Source organism: Tamandua tetradactyla, chromosome 12, assembly GCF_023851605.1.
Source record: "Tamandua tetradactyla isolate mTamTet1 chromosome 12, mTamTet1.pri, whole genome shotgun sequence".
Lineage (NCBI taxonomy): Eukaryota > Metazoa > Chordata > Mammalia > Pilosa > Myrmecophagidae > Tamandua > Tamandua tetradactyla.
Window position 1 is genome coordinate 40,780,480 of NC_135338.1, and position 21,220 is coordinate 40,801,699.

At 33.7% G+C, this 21,220-nt stretch overlaps 1 protein-coding gene across 1 annotated transcript in view; it reads right to left on the minus strand.

The window, feature by feature from the left end:
• Positions 1 to 1,384: 1,384 nt before the first annotated feature.
• Positions 1,385 to 21,220, minus strand: part of GTF2A1 (general transcription factor IIA subunit 1) — a 43,100-nt gene continuing 23,264 nt past the window's right edge. The window contains exons 5-9 of the mRNA XM_077123231.1: positions 20,180 to 20,255; positions 19,425 to 19,558; positions 14,945 to 15,265; positions 8,678 to 8,767; positions 1,385 to 4,558 (exon numbers count right to left, since the gene is read on the minus strand). Coding sequence (XP_076979346.1) covers positions 4,451 to 4,558; positions 8,678 to 8,767; positions 14,945 to 15,265; positions 19,425 to 19,558; positions 20,180 to 20,255 — 729 coding nt within the window. The 3' untranslated portion in view covers positions 1,385 to 4,450. The remainder of the gene's footprint in view (positions 4,559 to 8,677; positions 8,768 to 14,944; positions 15,266 to 19,424; positions 19,559 to 20,179; positions 20,256 to 21,220) is intronic.

The window sequence follows — 21,220 nt, forward strand, 5'->3', positions numbered from 1 at the left end:
TGAATTTCGGCCCAACCCAAATTACTGTGTACCCAGGATAATACAATTATTCCTTTTAAAAGCTATTAAGAATTTTAAGAGTTTAAAATTCAGACTGACATCCACCTTACTTTAACTTAAATAAATGTAAAGAATTTAATGATATCCTTAACTCTGATAATGGAACATATTTTCATTAACAATGTAAAACATCTTCCTTTCTAAACCATATTAATTTCACTCATTTATTTAACAATGTCATATACTCTAGTAAGCAAAGCAAGCAACATTACTTTTTTTTTTAAATAACATCTTTAATTAAAGTTTTTGCAAAGGTAAAATATTAAAACTTAAAATAGGTCTTAGTACATCAAAATACTAAGTTCTCTAATTGTATCCCAAGGATGGTCTTTAAAACATATATCCTGTATATCACAGAAGAGCAACCTTGATCTGCAATTGTACAGAATGAATTTTACAAACATAATAAATATATTTACGCCCTTACACATAACAGTATGTACAACAGCAGTTGACAATAGTAGCTCCAAACAGCAAAAGGATTAGCCCCTCCCCCATACTTGTAGCCCTGATGCATACTGGACTAATTTAAGGAACATTGACTGCAAGAATAGTTACTAATTCAATCTATTTCTTCCCTTAGAAGAAATAGTTTATTTGAAATGAAAATATTAAGCTTGGTGTGTTCTTCCTTAAACCATATAGAAAATGATAGAAGACGTAGAGACTAAGGTAGGTTTACAAAAAGAAAAATACAGAATAATTTCCATAGCGTAATAGTGGATTGGATAACAATGCAAAGCTATTCAACATAAACCCATGAGGACATACATAAAACAATTTTTAAGCACTGAATTTAAAACTGGACATGCCGATTCAGATAGGTAGGTGGGAGACACATGAAATAAAATGAAAATGTACAAAGACTTATCAATAAAATATTACATTGCACAGAAGCTCAAAAAGTTCAAGATGAAATAATCTGAAAATACAGGAATTTTCACAAGTGGAAGAAAATGCTAAATTATAAAGGAAACTACCAAGAGGAAATTCTGTCTACTTTTCTATACAAAGTGTATTTCTCCTATGAAAAGAATGGTGACATTATTGCTATGAAATAATTAAAAGTTACTCTTAGAGGGAGACATGCCTTTTCATTTCCCCACAAAAGCCAGTTTAAAAAAAAAAAGAAAACCAAATCCTTGATTTTCACTATAACAAAAGAAAATCATACAAAAGCTATTATATTTTTATGTTCTTGTTTTCTAGAATTAGAAATTTGCTCAAGAACACATTTTAATCACTACACATACTGCTCAAATTGTGACACATTCCTAGAATAACATCAAGGTGACTTTGATTTTAAAAGAGGCAACAATGTAAATATGATATTATGGTAGCATTTAATTAACAGAAAGAAATGTGAACATTTAAAAAAATACAAAAGCCCAATAAAAGATCCCCCTTATATAACAGACATTTTATCTAGAAACTAATTGCACATTAAAGAGTTGTTTTGAGCCCTATGTGGCACTCCACAGAAATTAAATGTGCTCTCAGGCATTAAAGTGATCAGGTTATCCAAATGACCACCAAGCAAGAGTATATATACTGAAAGGCACAGATTTCCACATTTATCTAGTAATTTGGGGTAATTTTTCCTTAGTACAGTTGATTGATTTTAATCCATTTTTTCTTTTTGAAAGCAAAAGGTGCCATCACCACCTGTGCAAATCTAAACTTACCTTCTTCTGCAACCTTTAGTCATTTCCATAATATAAAGCTGAACTATTTTCCTCCTTTGGATAAACATGTTACTTTCATTTTAAAATTGTGAAAATGGGAATCCTTTGCATTTTCAAAGGAATGATATTTATGTAATCTAGTGAAATGATTTGCTAAACACAATGTTAAAAGCATGATTAAGAATTCAAGTACAATAAAAGATAAACAAGTGACATTATTGCGGCAAGCCACTATAATTAAACTAAAACATGCTATCTGATTAAAAAAGAATACGATGAAGTACTATATAAGAGCACAATTTGGTATGCAGTACTATTTGGACCAGCTTTCAGAATTTTCACAGGTAAAAGAAAAGCATTTGCCAAGCATGCCAAATTAATATGCAATACCCAAGTGCAAATACAAATGGTTATTTCCTGCTTTAAAATAATCCTAGTGAATCACAGGTAAAAGAAAAGCATTTGTCAAGTATGCCAAATCAGCAAATACAAATGGTTACTTCGTGCTTTAAAATAATCCTAGTGAATCATTCTGAAAGCCATGGTTGTTCATCTTTGAATAGTTATAAAAAACAGGCCAGTTTACAATGTTACCATGATACAAATGTTTGTCTACATATAGAGCCCAAAACATGAGCTGAATATTATACAGTAACCCAATTTTCAGTAGCATAAGAACTACTAGATAGCCAAAAAGTTTCACTGAATCAATACTACAGCACTGCTAAACTTTTACAGGTAGTTTAGGTTGTTGACTTATTTATTGGGTAAATATAAACCTACTAGCAATTTTACTGAAGGACAACTGAACAGGAATTCAGTGATTTCATCCTCTCCCTACTCCTACTACTCCCAGTTTCATTAATTTAAAAAGTATGTGCTTTGAGAGTAGTGGGGTCAACAAACGAATCTTCACCCCCACCCCCCAAAAAATATATAGTCAAAATTAAAACCGTACTCCCAGAAATGGCATCTAAATAAAACTTAACTACTAGCATGCTAGAAACCACCATTTACACCAAAGTTGAGAACATAAGTTAAAGGAATCAACCTGGTAAGTGGGAAGGGAGGCAGGGAAAAAAATTCATTAGGCTTTTTGATAAGTTTAAAGAATTCATGTTAAAAAAACAAAAAACACACTATGGAATAGCTCACAGTTTTCTCCTTTCCAATGTACTTTAAAGTGTGTGTTACTTCTAGAAACACACAAAGGCAAATAAAATGTACACAAAAATGGAAGACTAAAAGAAAATCCATAAACAAGTAACTTAAACAAGTGAATTTTCTCAAGATAAACCCAGAAAAGTTGAATTAGTTATTAGTTATTAGAACACAAAGGTGAAGACAGTGTTCCTGCAATTCTCCCAGGCAGCTAGTACACACTACAAACACAGCATTGCTGCATTGTTCTTTGGAGCCCCTTACATAACAGTTAGGTAATTCTTAATGTACATATTAAATCTGTTATTTTTAATATACAAGTCAAGTTTCTATGTTTTCTTCCAAATGTGCAAACCGGAGCCCACGTCTATATTAACAATGACTTAAAAGGGCCACCAAATGAAATAGAGGTAAATTTGTACTTAGTGGCCTACACACCTCCCTCCACCCTCAAAATTCTCCCTTCAAATTACAAAGCTGCTTTTTAAAAAATTTGTTCAGTTAGAATAGGCTTTTTCAATTCTTTACTAACAAACACAAGAAACGTTTATAATTACTAAACTGTTTCATAAAAATCCAGGTCCTCACCACCCACCCTATGCTTCAGAATGTCATCTGAATGTTTAGCTTAAAGACTAAACACATATATAAGCATATACTTCAGCCCAACAAGAAAAAATCTGCATCTACTTAATTGTATACAATTTCAGCTAAATGCTACCTTCGTGAAATAAAACCGTATTCCTGAGGAGCCAATTGCGGTTTCTTTTAAAGGTACAAGACTAAAGGGAACAATATAGGAAGAAAATTAAAGTTGTCATTTTAATTCCACTTAACTCAGTCAAGACCCAAGTCTTTAGATTACATTTACTAAGTATTAAAACCTAATTAAAAGAAATAAGTCATTCCTGGATCAAATTTTGCCTCCAAACTAAATGTGATCATCTTTAACTTAAATAGATGTTTCAAAAAGCAGGGAAGGAAGAGGTATATGTTACTGAGGAAGAATAGCAAGTAAAAATATTTAAGACATATTATGAGAGTTTTAAATTGTTTCCTCATACAAGTGAATTAAAATTCAACACCATAATTCTTACCCTTTTGTAAAAAGCTCACACACAACTCTTACCAAATATAACCGCACACAATAAGCAGTTTCAGTTCAATCTATCAAAAGGGAAGTTTCTTCAGTCCATTCCAACAAGTATCTTCTGATTTAACTCAAGTTGGAGGAAGGAATATAGACAAAGCTTTACATGCTAAGTATCGGCGGCAGGTACCTGTATTTAAAATTGTCAATTATGGTTTCCCTACACAAAACCCCAGCCCTCCCCCTCAACAACCCCAGGTGCTACAGTTTCATGGCTTGCCAGTTAGAAGTAGTGTCTCTGTTGTCTTTGTTCCAGTAGCTTTGCTTCTACTGCACTTTTTTTTGACATGCAGAAGTTAAGTTTTGGTTGGTGTCTGTCCCAAGTTTCAAACTGTCCATTTAAAATTTTTTTAAGTTTGTTTTGTTTTATATATAAAAGAAAAGAAGCAACTCTTCACCATTCTGCATCTCCAATGGCTTTAGAAAAAATATAATCTCTCCCATTAAGATTCATAATGCCATCCTTGAGATGAAATTTCCATTTGTTTTTACTTCTGTGTATCTAAATAAACAAAAAGAAAAAAAATTAAAATATAAGAGAGACAATCAGAACACTAAAAAAAATTAAAACAGCAATCCTATTCACTTGCTAGGTGTTTTGTTTTTTTTTTAATTAATTTGTATCAATTTATAGCTCTAACTACTTTTATTCATTGTTAATATTTCTCTGCAAAACTTTCTTATCCCTCAGCTTGAAATGTAGAGGGTTCCTATCTGGAATGGCGGAAATTTTAGGTAATGGATGATTGTGATGGTAGCACAACACTGTGGCAATAAACAGCACTGAAATATACATAAATATGATTAAAAGGGGAAATGTTAGGAGTGTGTATATGGTAACAGAATAAAAATTGTTTTTAAAAAATGCACAGAACTTTACTAAACAAACAAGGAACCCCAATTTAACAATGGACTCGAATAGTAAAATTATAAAAATGTGCTATCATCAATTAAAACAAAAGTTTCACACCAATACAAGGTGTTGGTACATGGGAATCTTGTATTTTATGCATGGTTGTTTTGTAAATTCTCAACTTCTCTGGTAATATACACAATATATACACACACATACAACACACATCTTATCCCTTCCAGGTCTGTATATACACATGCAGGAAATTTTACATTGCAAACATTTAAAAACAGATATATCCCCTGTTTTCCCTGATGTTTCTAGATCACATTTTACCTTTTTTCAATAATTCCTTGTAGGTCTTTCTTCATTCCTCTTATCTACTGACCATTAGAAGACTATCATCTTTCCTCAATACTGGTGTCATGTTTACAACCATTCTCTTGCTCTTCTCTATATGTAACTGTCAGCATAGCAATTTCCACATTGATGACAGTTTTAATAGTGTGGCCTCACAGTATGAGTATTTTTATTAATATCACCATTTCTCATCTCTAATTACTTGATCTCTGTTCCAACTTAATTGTCTTCAGGATGACCTGATGTTTACTTTTTCCCATTGCTAGATTCCCAATGGCATTCCCAATGATATTTCTAATATTATCTGTAGGTATATACAATCATGGACTGATTTCATTTACCTAAATAAAGTGATCTCAGGACCTAACATGGAAGTAATTTGTATACAATTTCAGCTAAATGCTACCTTTGTGAAATAAAACTGTATTTCATGGCAATACATGGCAAGCATTTAACAATATTTGTTAAATACTGTTAATATTTAGAAATATTTTCTGAAGGAAGGCTTATTATTCAGTTACTTACAGCAGATTTCATAACTTTGTACATACACCAGTTGAGCCATTAGACTTTAACGTCTAATAAATATACCAAACTCAGTATGTCCAAAACTGAACTGATCTTTGCTCTCCCAAACCTGCTCCCCTACACCTTTTCCCCTTTCTGAGTTGGTGACAACACTATCCTTTGGATTCCTCATGAAAACATGCTGGAGTCATTCTTGATTCCTCTTTTTCTAGTCTACCTTACATACATAAGAGTCAGGAAATCCTGCTGACTTTCTTTCAAAACTAAGATCCAACAAACTTCTTTCTCACTATCTACAATACACCCCAGTTTGAGTCATCATTATCTCTCACCTGAATTACTACATTATCTCCCCCCCTAAGTATCTCCTTGCTTCTAAACCCTGCTTCCTCCCCACACTATGCTTTCAACATAGAAGGCAAAAAAAAATCTTTTAAAATTAAAATGTAAATCATTATCATGTCACTGGTCATTTGAAAACCATTTTGTAACTAATTCCCATTTCACTCAGAGTAAGAACCTTACAAAGTCTTACACCAGCTGCTCCCTCCTACCTCTCTGACTTAATCTACAACTGTACTCTCTCCCTCCCTCACCTCAGTCCAGCCACATGAGCCTCCTTGCTCCTCCTAATGGAAATCAGGCTCTACCCCCAAATAATGGCAGAACTAACTCTCTTCAAGTCTTTGTTCAAACATCTTCTTCTTAGAAGTAGTATGACTACTCTATTTGAAACTGCAGCCTGTCTCCTTTCCACACTCTATATTTTCCCATACCAATTATCAGTTTTCAACATACCATGTTATACTTAATTTATTATGTTTTAGCATCTGTCTCTCCCCAACTAAGCTAAACCTTCCAATGACAAGGATTGCTTTGTTTTATTCACTGATGTATCCCAAGCTCCAAGAACAGGGTTCTAGAACATCATGGACACTCAATAAATGTCTGTGGGATGAAAAGACCTGTCTCCACTTTCCTCTGACAGATGTGGATAAAGCAATAATTATCCTTAAAATTTATTTCTCGCATAAAACAAGTGACTGCAGCCTTGAAGACGGTAGGATTATACAAAGATATACATGAAAGCAATGAAGAGCCAGGTAATAGCAATTCCACAGTCAAGAAACTGGATTCTACTGCAAGGCAACTTGCATTAAAAAAAAAATACTAAAAAGTTTTATGGGTTAAATAGTTCGTATACTCAGCACTTAAGTTACAGCTAACAATAAATTATAAATTTTTCTATTAAATGCTCAAAGAACAAATGAGATTCTGATTTCACTGGCAATACAAATATCATTATTCCTTCTACTATTGCTTTTAAAATTGATTCACTGAAATCCTAAAGTTTAAGCTTCAAAACTGAACTCTAAAATTATAGTTGACTTGAATCATATACAACTCCTTTTTAACCAATCAAAAAACACCACCATTCTTTACTGTTGGCTAAAACATCAAGCCCCTATCTGCCAATCTTCAGAACTCATTTGATTCTTAAAGTTAGATACCTGCAAACTTTAAATTTACCATTCACCACACAATTTAAAGCTATTTTTCAACTGCGTTGTTAAAAACGGCAATAAACCAATTTTGACCTTTAAAATATTACAGTTTGTCCCAAAGGAGAATATACCATTCCCTTCTCCTCTTATAACAGGAGAACACTCAGTTGCATATTCTTGACTCAGGTAAGGTAAAGTTCCTCTCTTGCCTGATAAATCAGACATCTTATCACAAAATTGCGTTCTGGCTAATTTGGTTGCAGGGAAGACTTCTAAACAATTAAAGTTTACTGTATCTCCTGAAGACTGTAAGTCTTAATCTCAATTCTTTTGCTCTACATGTATGTTAAAAGAAATAACATTGTTATAATATGTCTGGTGTAACATATTTAGTACACTCATCCAGAAATGTTTACTGACAAGCAGTTACTTATTACATTTCTAGAAAAGCAACAGAAATGTAAGATTTTCTTCATCCATAAAAGAAAACAACCATGCACAGCAGAAAATTTCCAAGTTCACAACTTCCAGTGCCTGGCAAATTTAGGCACTCAATAAATATACATTACAAAACCCCAATAGCTTTTGATGAGAATTTTCAAATCTGGTAAACATCTCTGTTGAAATTAAATTATAACTGTAATGTAATATATGTGTTTACTATAAATTTATAGAGTCAGAAAATTTTTATTCCAATGTAAATGTTTCAATAAACAACAAAAATCTCAACTATTAACACCAATAACTATAATAAAAATATGTGAAAAGATATACCCTGTTTAAGAATTAAGAAAACAAGGATTCAATAGCTAATTTCAGAAACTGGTTTAAAAATTCCTTAATGCTACCAAAACACAGCAAAGCTCAATTAATTTTTTAAATATTTTTTCAGTACAAATATTCATTTGTTATCAGTCCTATTAATTGCCCTAGCCATCTTTTTTTAATTTTTTTCCTAGTCATCTTAATAATAAAAAAAGAGTTCTAAAGATTTAAAGTCTTTTAATTTTGAGATAGTCAAGGCTAAATGGAAAAAAAAAAGGTTCTCCAACTGTGTTAGCTACCGTTGTTAGAAAAACCCCTAAATGGTTTCGTTCACAATGCTCCAAGTTAAAAGGCAGAGTTTAAATTGAAAAAAAGAAGAACACATTTCTCCCAAAGATTCCATTCATAACTTATTTGAAAAATGTAAAACTATTTTAATAGAATGAAATATTTCTCTAATCTACTTAACTCTAAAAATGTTTTCATTTGCACTGTTTATAATGAATGCAAGAGGCATTGATCAGTTACCCAATTATAATAAGGCAGAGGGATGTTTGAGGGAAGAAATATCACGGAAGTATTATCAGTAATCTGATGATGAGATTCTTACCTTATCATACTGGCATACAACAACATTTTCTGTGTCAAAGAGTTCCTGCCCTTCCTCATCACTCACATCGTCTTCACTATTGAGGGGCTCCTACAAATACAAAATGAAAGCTTATTCATATATAACCCATATATATTATTACCAAAGACCCTTTTAATACTCAATGAAAAGAAATACAATGACCTTGATGTTCTTTGAGATCAACCATGTATCATAAAGGCAATAATCAGAGATGTTATTTAAGAGTTAGGCAATGTTATTGAAATCGCAAGGAGAAATTAAATACAACAATTAAAGTGATTAAACTATGTAATTTGTTAAGTCTGAAAAAATGGTCAACTTTATTTCTTTTATTCTTTAAAAATAGCACAAGAAGATAATTCTTTGCTATAACTGGTAAAAATGCTTAGAAGTGAACCTAAGAAAATATGAAAGTTTAGTGAGATAATGGCACTGTATACCAGAAACAGTATAAAAAGGGAAGGCAGCAGTGAAACTGGAGAATGAATAAAGGGCTATAAAATGGCTAGCAGCTGGCTCCTGTCTTTACAGTAAGGACAAGGATTCTGAATACAAATCAAGGTATCTACCATTGTAATGGTCATAATGGATGCATGCATAGTAAAAAAGCATTCAGATTAAAAAAATAAAATGATGGGGGCGGTGGTTTCAAGTACCAAAGAGAATTAAGGGTCATGATAAAACCTAACTAGAGCATAAAACAACCAACTAATTAAATTAAATGAGATTACATTAAATGAGACCCCAATTGTGGTAGAAAATAAAAGATATAACTCAGATTTTTAATAAATGGAGAAACATAAAACATGAAAAAATAAAAGGGGAAAGGAAGATAATCAAGATGATATTAAGTCTAGGCCTATATTTATTCACATGCATGTGTGTGCATGCATATATATTCTTTAATTTAAAATAGATATCACACGTAAAATTTTTGAGGTGAAATGCACACAATATAAAATTCAATATCTTAACCATTTAAAAATGTACATTTAGCTCATTTATAATGTTGTGCAATCATCACCACATATCTAGTTCCAGAACATTTTCATAACCCTAAACAAAACCACATACCTATTAACCAGTCACTCCCTATTCCCCCACCCCAGCCCAAAGCAGCACTAATCTACTTTTTGTCTCCATGTATTTGCCTATTCTGGTATTTCCTATAAATTAAATCTTTTATATAATATATGATCTTTTATTTCTGGTTTCTTTCACTTAGTATGTTTTCAAGTTCATCATGTTGTAGCATGTATCATCCCTTTTTATGGCTGAGTAATATCCCACTATAAAGATGTGATATACTTTATTTGTCCAATATTCAGCTGATAAATATTTGAGTTGTTTGCACATTTTGGCTATTATGAATAACACTGCTAGGAACATACGTGTGCGGGGTTTTGCCTTAAAAACGTGGCTTTCAATTCTTTTGGGTACAGACGTAGGAGTAGAACTGCTAGGTTACATGATAATTCTAGGTTTAACGTTCTGAGGAACCACCAAACTGATTCCCACAGGGGCTGTATATTCTCACCAGCAATGCATGAGGGTTACAATTTCTCCACATCCTTGTCAATCATTGTTATTTTCTCTGGTTTTATTTTTTAATAGCCATCCTAGTAAGCACAAAGTGATATCTTATTATGGTTTTGATTGGCATATACCTAATGACTTTGAGTGTTTTTTTATGTGCTTATTAGCCATTTACACATCTTCTTTGGGAAAATGTCTACTTCAAGCCCTGCGTCCTTTTTTTTAAATTGGGATGTTTTTCTTCTGGATGTGGAGTTCTAAGAAGCTAGTTCTTTAGAATTTTGGATACTAGAATCTTATCAAATGTATGATTTGCAAATATTTTCTCCCATTCTGTGGGTTTCTTCACTTGACAGTGTCCTTTTATGCACAAAAGTTTTTGTTTAAGAAACTATTGCCAAATCCAACGTCATGAAGATTTATCCCTACATGTTCTTCTAAGAGTTTTACACTTTTAACTCTTACATATAAGTCTTTGGTACATTTTGAGTTAATTTTACAATTTTATGGTCTGAGGGAAGGGCCCAGTGTCAATCTTTTGCATGTGGATATCGAGCTGTCCAAGCATCATTCGTTCAAAAGACTATTCTTTCCCCATTAAATAATCTCAACCTATGTAAAACATATGGAACGTAGTAACATACCCAGCACTATTCCATTTACAAAAGACACTCTTAAAGCTTAAGGATCCAGAAAGTTTGAAATGAAGAAAGCTATACCAGGCAAATTGTAACCATAACAAAATTAGTATGGCTCTCTTAAGAGCACAGAAAAGAGACTTTATGGTAAAAAAAAAAAAAAAAAATCACTAGAGATACAGCAAGACACTATGCAATCATAAATGGTTCAATGCACTGGGAAAAACAGAATTTTAAGCATATATGCACCCATTTTTCAGGATCAAAATACAAAAAGCAAAAATGACAAAACAAGGAGAAATAAATCCAACATTATACTAGGAAATTTGGACCTATGTCACTTAGTAACTGATGAAGGTTCAAATATATAAGAAATGTTATAAGAATATAAACTATGTGAACAAATCTGTTAACAACCTAAATTTCAAAGACAGTACCCAAGTAACTGCATTCTTTTCAAATACACACAGAACATATACAAAAACTGACCACACGAAGGAGGTCTCAACTAACTGCAAAGGATGAACACATCACACACATTATATTCTCGTAACAATTAAGTCAGAACAGAAATTAATAACTTAAGACACACACTAGAGAGAATAAACAAAGCGAAAAGATGAGTTTTGAAATCACTAATGAAATCAAAACCCCTCTGCAAGTCTGAATAATAAAAAAAAACAAGAAGGCACAAATATTAGAAATGAAAAAAAGGGAAATGAGTAAAGATATTGCATCAAAAAGATTTTTATAATGACTTTTATGTAATTAACTTCAAAATTTAGATAAGTATACAGTCTCAGAAAAATGTAATTTACCAAATGTCTCAAAAGGAAACAGAATATTTAAATACGCTTATATCCATTACAGGAATTGATTCTTTACCTAAGGAAATTAATAAGGCCCAACAATTTCAGCAAACATTCATGGAAGAATTAAGTACAATCAAGAGGTAAAGGGTGGGGGCCCAATGTAAAAAGAATACTCCCTAACTCATGCTATAAGGCTACCATAAACTTGATACCAAAACCTACTAAAAGAATATTAGAACAGAAAATCACAAATAATATCATTTATGAATATATATATGTAAAAATCCCGAACAGTGATTTCAGCAATTCATTAAAATGGTAATATATAATGATTCCAGAAATACAAGATAGGTTTACAATTAGAAAATCAATTAAAGCAATTCATCACAAATAAAATGAATGAGATATGTGATCATCTAACAGCTGCAAAATGTGTTTAATGAAAGTCAACGTCCAGTTATAACTTAAAAAAAAGAAAAAGCAAAGCTCTTAGTCACTATGAATCGAAGGTAATTTCTTTAACTTGATAAAGGGTATCCATAAAAAAAAACCCACAGCAAACATTATGCTTAATGGTGAAATACAGAAGGATTCATTTTAAAATTAAATACAAGGGTGGGCCACGGTGGCTCAGCAAGCAAGAATGCTTGCCTGCCATGCCAGAGGACCTGGGTTCGATTCCCGGTGCCTGCCCATGTAAAAAAATAAAGAAAAATAAACAAATAAAATTAAATACAAGACAAAGGTACTTAATGCTACCACCATTTCTACAGATTGTTCTGAAGGGTTTTAGCCAGCAAAAATTGCTACTTTTGCATATGATTGTCTACAAAGAAAAGCCTACAGTTACATTGTAAGAATTAATGAGATGATTTTGCTGTTGTGACTCTGGCAATCTCAGAGGTTACACTGTAGAATATAGCAGATGAAGAGGTACACAAAAGCTAAAGATGGGGAAAAGCTACTGAGTTTGAACCTAAATGCAAGGGAACAGCTAGAAGTGATGGTAACTAATTCGTGGGGTTATAAGTAACATTGCCATATTGAAGGTGAATATGATTGAAACAGTTAGTGTCACGTATCCTACCAATTAAATCTACAATTATAAATAATTTCTCGCATGCACTATTTCAATGGACAAAGTAGTCAACAGTAGAGGGGGATAGGGAGAAAATTAAAAATGTATTCTATGGCCAGTTATTAACAGGAAGACATTAACAGTATCACAGCATTACCAGGGACAAATAATTGGTGGGAAGGGACAGGTGATAAGGCGTAGTGTTGATTTGTTATTTGGTGACGCTGTGTTTGTCGGTTCTTTATCACTATGGAACAATGAAAAATGTCTAAAATTGAAAGTGCTGCTAACTGTACAACCAAGTGAGGATACTATAAGACATGGCTGTTTATTTAGGACAATAGCCATGATGTCCAATAGATGGAATGATGCAAGGGATACAGTAACTGAGAAACAGAATGGCAAATTGATACATTCATATGATGGAATATGGTTCAGCTACAAAAAGGAAGGACTTCGAGAGGCAGGCAGCTGAATAAATAAACCTTGGGGACAATGTGTTATGCAAAATAAGCCAGAAACAAAAGAATAAATATGCTAAGGTCTCTTTCAGAAAATACTTATAACAAAATTGGAGCTTAGAGTGTATGCCCTTACAGCAGTCACACTTAGTCTGAAGTTGTAAGTTTATTTCCAGACACTGAGCTATATGTGTATTAGAAGGTGTTTCCCTAGAACTTTGAGTAACTCAGTGACGTCTAAAACTCAGAAAGGGAGTGTTGCAGTCTCAAAGTTACCACAGTTACATACTGTAACAGTTAAGAGTAACCGAAAAAGACATCAGGCCTTAAAATCCAGCCAATCTAGCTGAGACTAAGGTAACTCAGAACACAAGGTAAAAGATGATACTGTACGTACTCAAGACCTTTACCTACTATATGAAACCAAAAGCAGAGAGGCTTATTATGTCTAAAGACTAAGTTTTTTGTAATACACAATCTGAATTAACCTGTCTGGATAGCTTATTTAAACAGGCCAAAATCCTGGAGTCCAGAAAGGGAATGAAGCCTTGTAATTCTATATAGCTTAATGTAATACCAGAATACATCTCAGATTCTGGCAGGCTGATAATTAAAAAGTTCTGGCAGAAACTCTGAAATCTGTTCTATAACTAATTGCTACAATGTGCTTTGAAATTTACTGCTCTTTTTAACGTCATTTTTTACAGAAAAGAAAAAGAATGTCAATCATGATGATTAAATGCACAGCTAGATGTGACCTCTCTCTCTCTAAGCCCAATTCTGCAAGGAAAACCATTACCCTTCCCTCTATATGGACATAACAATTAGGGGTAAAAATCTTCCTGAAAATGTGGGGTGTGACTCCCAGGAATGAGTCTGGCCCTGGCAGCTTGGGATGGATGCCTTCCTGATCAAAAGGGAGAAAAGAAGTATAATAAAGTAAGGCACTAAATGACAGGCACCCAGGGTGTTTATATCTTAAAATATTTTTTACTCATTTTTATCTACTCAATATTTAATAAAAACAATTTTCTTTTTAGGATTGTTTCTTAGCTAATTTAGAAGACCGTTCTAAGATAAACAAGAGAAATGCATCTTAGGCTGAAGAAAATTAACATAAAAACTGTGGTAGGACAAATTATATCTTGAATTAAGTAACAGAGTCAGAACAGTGAGGAAAAAGATGTATTTATATACTTCTAGAAGTACAAGACTAAAGAGGATTAAAAAGGGATAGTTTACTAAATTGAAGACAAAAACTAAGAGTAGATAAGGTTATCTAAGCAACTGGTATGAAATATGGATAAACAGTCACATGTAGCTTTTTCCCAGAGTCTCCTCTCTTGCTATGTTGTCATACTTATAATTATTGAAGAAAAAGATTAACACATCTATCTGTTCTAGCAATGTCTTATCACCATGGCACATCATGAAAGTATAAGCCCAAGAAACAGAATTACTTACATAACTTGCATCTTTATATATAAAATTTAAATTATAATACATTCATTTTTTTATTACAAGCTATATGAAGCAGTTATACTTAACAGTTTATGAAATTATATATGTCCACAACAATCTAACTATTACTTTATCTTTAAATGTTGTAGTACATTCCAACAGTCTCTGAAAAAATAGGATATGATTTATCAGTATGGCACCAAGTAAAATAGGAAATAATTGAGCAGATTCTCATTTCAAGTCTTTTAATAGAAACTTACTTCTTCAACTTGTCCATCTTCAGCTCCATCTTTCTCTTTGTCTTCCTCTTCATCATCATCATAATCTTCTTCTTCATCTTCATCTTCTTCAGATGATGTATCTCCAGTTCCATCAACTTGCAACACCAATGGAGCTTGTGATTGAGCAGGCTGGGCCTGTGGCTGTTGTTGACCAGTTGCAGTTATCTGTGCTTGTGCTGGTGTAGGTGCTGCCACTGTTGTAGGTATAACTTGAGTCTTATTTCCTGTAAATAAGATTTGCTGAGGCTGGATAATGACACCTGCTTGTGGTGAAATCCCTCCAGGAAGAGGTGCCAGTACCTAAGGGAAAAAAAAAAAATCCACAAATTAGGAACTAGAGGATTAGGTAGCTCAGTTTCATTATTTGGTACATAGAAATAGGTCCACCTACTGAAGAATCACCAGAAATGGCTACCTCTCATACATATTTAAAACTACCAAATAATATAAACAGTATTTAACTAGTGTATTGACTGAACTTTAAATTTCACTCAAATTTCTGAAGGAATAAAATTTCTGAAAGGTTAAGTGCTAACATTTATTGAGCACTTGGTATGTCAGACAGCAGATCAAGAGTTATCTAAGTTACTAGTTTATGTGTTTGAGGTATGGAGAGATTTAAAACCTGCAAAGCTTATACAGTCGCCAAGAGGCAAAATTTGAACAAGGCTTACTGGTTCCAGAGTCCATGCTATTACAATTATGCTACTGTCTCCATATGAAAAAGAATACTGGACTGGGACACCAAAGACTCGGATTCTAGGTCTTTCTAAGATTACCCATCTAGATAGTAGCAGAAACAAGGCTGGCTTGCACTTGGCTTTAGTTACTTTACCATTAAACTGGCTCAATGCCAGGTGCAAAGTAGAATTAAGTTCTAATGTAAATTAAAATTTAATAAAATACTAATACCTTGCTTCCAATGCCTTTAATATTCTGATTTAACTGGTGTGAGAGGAAACATATTAATTTTATTTAATGCTCCCCAGATGAGTCTATCATGCACCTATAATTGAGAACCACCAAATCAGATGATTTCTTAAGTTTCTTGCAGTTTCTGCACTCTAGGATACTAAAGTAAACCACAATCAAAAACAATTATATCCACACTACTGCACAATAATGTATTAACAAATATTTATTATAGACACTATAATTATCATTACAATTATTAATAAATAAAAGGCCCTGAATGCCTATTATTTGCCATTAGGGTCAAGGAATGCAAAAATATTAAGACACAGTATATTTCCCTTAAAAAGGTTATTGATTAATGGTACAATAGACAAAAAAGTTACAACTTAAAAAGACAGGAGATATAATAAAAGTATGAAATGGTATAATGAGAACACAGGAAAGAGTAGCAAAGACAGTTTGGGGGACAGGCACATGGTCAGAGGAGCCTTCTTAAGTAAGAAACCAATACTTGTATTTCTGTTTGTGCTTTAAGGAGATTAGTCAGATACTTTTGCCTGGTTTGCTTTTTTGTTTAGGAGAAGAGGGTTGCTAAAAGTAAGGCCAGAGATGGTATTCTAAAAAAAATGACATCAGGTGAAACCCACAAGTGACAGCAGCATATAACTTTAGAAATCTTTAAGTAGGCTGGATTAATACTCCTCCTCTGATCTTACTTTAATCACTGTATTATTTTATTGTCATTATATATTTGTCTCTTTTCTTAAGTATACCCAAGTTCTCAAGAAAATAATCATTCCTCTTTTCATCCTGTAATGCCTGGCACATAAGTAGATATAGGTACTTGTTAACTTTGATTTCAGGAACAGTTAAAGTAGATACCTAGGTCCACGGCAAGAGAGAAACCTGGAAGGTCAAAGAAACAAGAATCTTGAAAAAGACCTTATAAACCATGGTAAGGAGTTGAAAGTTTTTCCAAAAGGCAATGGGAAGTCACTACAAGATTTTAACATTTTTATAAAGATGATCCTATACTTAAAATGACAGTCAGATTAAAAGAAGGTACCAGACTGGAGGCAAGGAAATCAGTAAGGAGGAGAATACAGTATTTTAAGTGAGAACAAAGGAAGGCAACGATGAGAGACTGAGAAAACTAGTTTCAAATACAGTAAGTGACGGCAAAAGTTGAATGGCAAATAATGGCTGTCAAAAAATAAAACTACAAAACAGCATGAAACTAGGGATGTGTTCTTTATTCATTTCTGATTAAACAGTCACTCAGTAAATGCTTGCTGAATGAATGCTGAATGACTAACTCCTGAGGCTGAATAGAGAAAGATGACCTAGACAGAAAAGTCAGGCTTAGGGGGTAACGAAGGATGAGTACAGATGATAATTTAATCTTACACGTGGTAAATTTGAATTAAATATGGGGTATAAAGGAAGGTTGCAGAATGAAAGAGTTTGTAGCATTAGAGAAAAATCTAAAAATCCGTACAGAAAAAAAACACGGGAAAAGGAAGGGAAACCACCCAGGGAATTCACATAGAAGGAAGAAAAAAGAACCACATGGTAATCATAAGATTCTTTTACAGGTGGAGTGGGGGCCAAGATGGCAGCTTAGCGAGGTGTGGGATTTAGTTCGTCCTCTAGGGCAACTAATAAAAAGCCAGAAACACTATAGAACTGCTGGGGCCATGTCAGTGACCGGATACACAGCGTACCCTAGTCTGGACCAGTAGAACGGGCTGTGAGCCTACCCAGAACCGTGAGTTTCCCAAGCCTCGGTGGCCGGCGCCCCTCCCCCACAGGCTGCTTCCCAGAGGGGAAATGAAAGAGTTTACTAGTAGCAGGGGTTGAGCGCAACCAAACTCCAATTGTGGAATTAACAAATTCTGACTACTAAAAATAGGCCCCCAGCTCAGCTGAGCCTCAAGTAAAAGTTGAGGTTGCTGGTTTTTGCCCCTGCACATTGGGGTCAGTGCTGATAGAAAAATAAAAAAGGAAAGCCAAAAAAAAACAGTTCTTTTGGATTTGAAAAGGTCTAGGCCCTGAAGGAAAGGAGGGGGCATATAGGACCTGGAGATACACAGAGCAACATACCAACTTAAGCTCTTGATTGGCAAACCCAAGGAAAGGAACGGGGGTCCTGCTCTGAAAAGGAATTTTCTCTTTCGTTTTGGTAGCTATGTTTCTATGGCTTGATTGCTCTTTGGATACAGCTGCAAGGCTTCTCAGGGTCCACTACCCCAGGCATAGGCAGAATTAAGTTTGTTTGAGTGTTTGTCTGGAGCCTGTGCCTTCCCCAAGAGAGGGGTGGGGCCCAGCCCAGGTGGAATCCCTCCCTCAAGGAATTCAGACCCCAGGGTTTGGAAAAGTGAAGCGATTAAAACCAGCCTACAATCTCTCCTCTGTCTTCACCACGCCCCCAGCAGGGAGACTCTGCTGAAGTTAAAGGTACCACGTCACCTTATGTTGGTGGGACCTGCAGGCAGACAAGTGCCACATACTGGGAAGGACAGGAAAAATGGAGAGTCCAGAGACTTCACAGGAAAGTCTTTCAACCTGCTGGGTCTCATCCTCAGGGAAAACTGATGCAGGTGACTCTTTCCTCCTGACAGGAGGCCAGTTTGGTCTGGGAAAATTTGACTAGGGTCTATAATACCTAAGTAGACCCTCCTAAAGGGTGGGGAAAAAAGGCACTATATAGGCAGGGCAAGAAACAAGAACTGAAAAGTTCTGATCTGTTAAACAAAACCTAAGCTAGAGGTCCAGAATAACCTGAACTGAATGTCAAAGAACAGACAACAAAGTCATCCAGCAAGAAAATCCTAGTTAAAAAAAAGTGAAAACAATCTTCAGAATAAACTAATTAAGGTAATTAAATGCCTAGACACCCGCAAAAAAAAAAAAACGAATCATACTAGGAAAATTGAAGGTATGGCCCAAAGGAATAAAACCAACATTTCAAATGAGATACAGGTGTTGAAACAACTAATTCAGAATGTTCGAACAGACATGGAAAACCTTATAAAAAATCATCAAATCAGTGAATTAAGGGAGGATATAAAGAAGGCAAGGAATGAACAAAACGAAGAAATCAAAAGTCTGAAAAAACAAATCACAGAACTTATGGGAATGAAAGGCACAGTAGAAGAGATGAAAAAACAATGGAAACCTACGATGTCAGATTTCAAGAGGCAGAATATAGGATTAGTGAACTGGAGGATGGAACATCTGAAATCCTACAAGCAAAAGAAAATAGAGGGAAAAGAATGGGAAAATATGAGCAGGGAGTCAGGGAATTGAATGACAACATGAAGTGCATGAATATATGTGTTGTGTGTGTCCCAGAAGGAGAAGAGAAGGGAAAAGGAGGAGAAAAACTAATGGAAGAAATTATCACTGAAAATTTCCCAACACTTAAGAAAGACTTAAAATTACAGACCCAAGAAGTGCAGCGTACCCCAAACAGAATAGATCTAAACAGATGTACTCCAAGACACTTACTAATCAAAATGTCAGATGTCAAAGAATCTTTTACCTGTTGTATAACAGGAGCTTGTACTCCACCAGGCTGCATTTGTGGTATAACCTGCTGTTGAAGAACCACTGACTGCTGAGGCTGAAAGATATACTGGGCACCATTGGCTGCTCTAACCACCTGAAGAAGCTGACCTAAAAGCAAAAGTACATATTCCAAGTTACCATTTTAGTAGTGAACACATAAAATATCCAGAAGGCCCTAGAAATTATCGAGTAGAAGTTTAACAATTTTATTAAGTGCTATCATCTATATTCAGCAAACTATCTTTATTGACTTCCTTCCATGTTCAAATACATTGCCTAAAACGTTTTATTTTCCATATTTATCATTCTTATTCAGCTGTTTTCCAATAAGGTTTTAACAACAGAATTTGAGATAACCTAATAAGCTTAAATTATCCTTGCTAACATTTAGGAGTCATGAGAAATCAGTAAGAACAGACACTTCAGGGGCTCTTCATTTTTTAATATTTTAAGAAATGAAAACAAAAACTAAATAAATAAGCATTTCTATATAATCACACTTCATTCAAAAATATAATTCTGATTCAGGGATCAAAAGCTCAAGTGAAATTCTTATCTTCCTGCATCCTCAACAATGATTACAGTTTAAGATGTTACTGCCCTCAAATAATGTTATTTTATGGTAAAGAAGTATCAAGATTTTCTTTCTTTCAATGAAGACAAAACACAAAGGCTAGATGGTACAGTTATCTGAGTTATTTAAATAATGAGCCTATTATTCCTAATTACCTGAATTTGTTAATATCTGTTGAACAGGAGTCACACCTGCAGGGAGTGCTAAAGTAGCAGCTGTAGCAGCAGCACTCTGAGAACACAAAACAAAACAAAAGAATCAAAATCACATATGTGCATAACAGCACCTAAATTTATCTCTAGCATATTTTAATAGTATTTGAAGTTTACCATTTCAGAATATACTAAAATGATAAGTTATAACAATAAAACTAAGTCCCATTTTATAAAGTGGTACTATAATGACAGCCAAGCCTTAATGCTCTAACTAATTAAACTCAAGCAATTTGGTAGAACAATATAATTGGTTTTAGTCCCCTGAAGAATGCACTCTAAGGAACTCTTACCCATATTAATAATACTATATAACATATGAAATAATTACTCCATTACTTCTACTTTTGGGGTCCTTACCCCAGGCAAAAGTATAAATATCTTCAGTTTAGAATTCTTAAATTTTAAAATTTATACCTTAATCAAAATACCTTTACAAATATATGGATTAAAAATAAATAAATAATAGGGGGAACAAATGTTAAAATAAATTTAGTATATTGAAATGCTAGTGATCAATGAAAGGGAGGGGTAAGGGGTGTGGTATGTATGAACATTCTTCTATTTTTATTTCTTCTTCTGAATTGATGCAAATGTTCTAAGAAAAGATCATGATGATGAATATATAACTGTGTGATGATATTGTGAGTTACTGATTATAAATCAAGAATGGAATGATCATATGGTAAGAATGTTTGTGTTTGTATATTACGTTGAATAAAAAAAGAAAAAAGACCTTTATAGAAAACCTATTGTTTTTGTATTGAAAGATGGAACTTAGAGTATAGCTGGAAATTCTTCTAAGATTCCATATTGAAAAGAAAAAAAATGACAATATTAGCATCATATTCCAGATGAAATATGTTAACAATAATTGTATTAGCCTTCCTGGCAGAGTGGGACAGAAATCCTAGAATGAACTGGAATTCAACATCAAGATGACTGAGAAAATCTTCTCAACCAAAATGGGGAAGAGAGAAATGA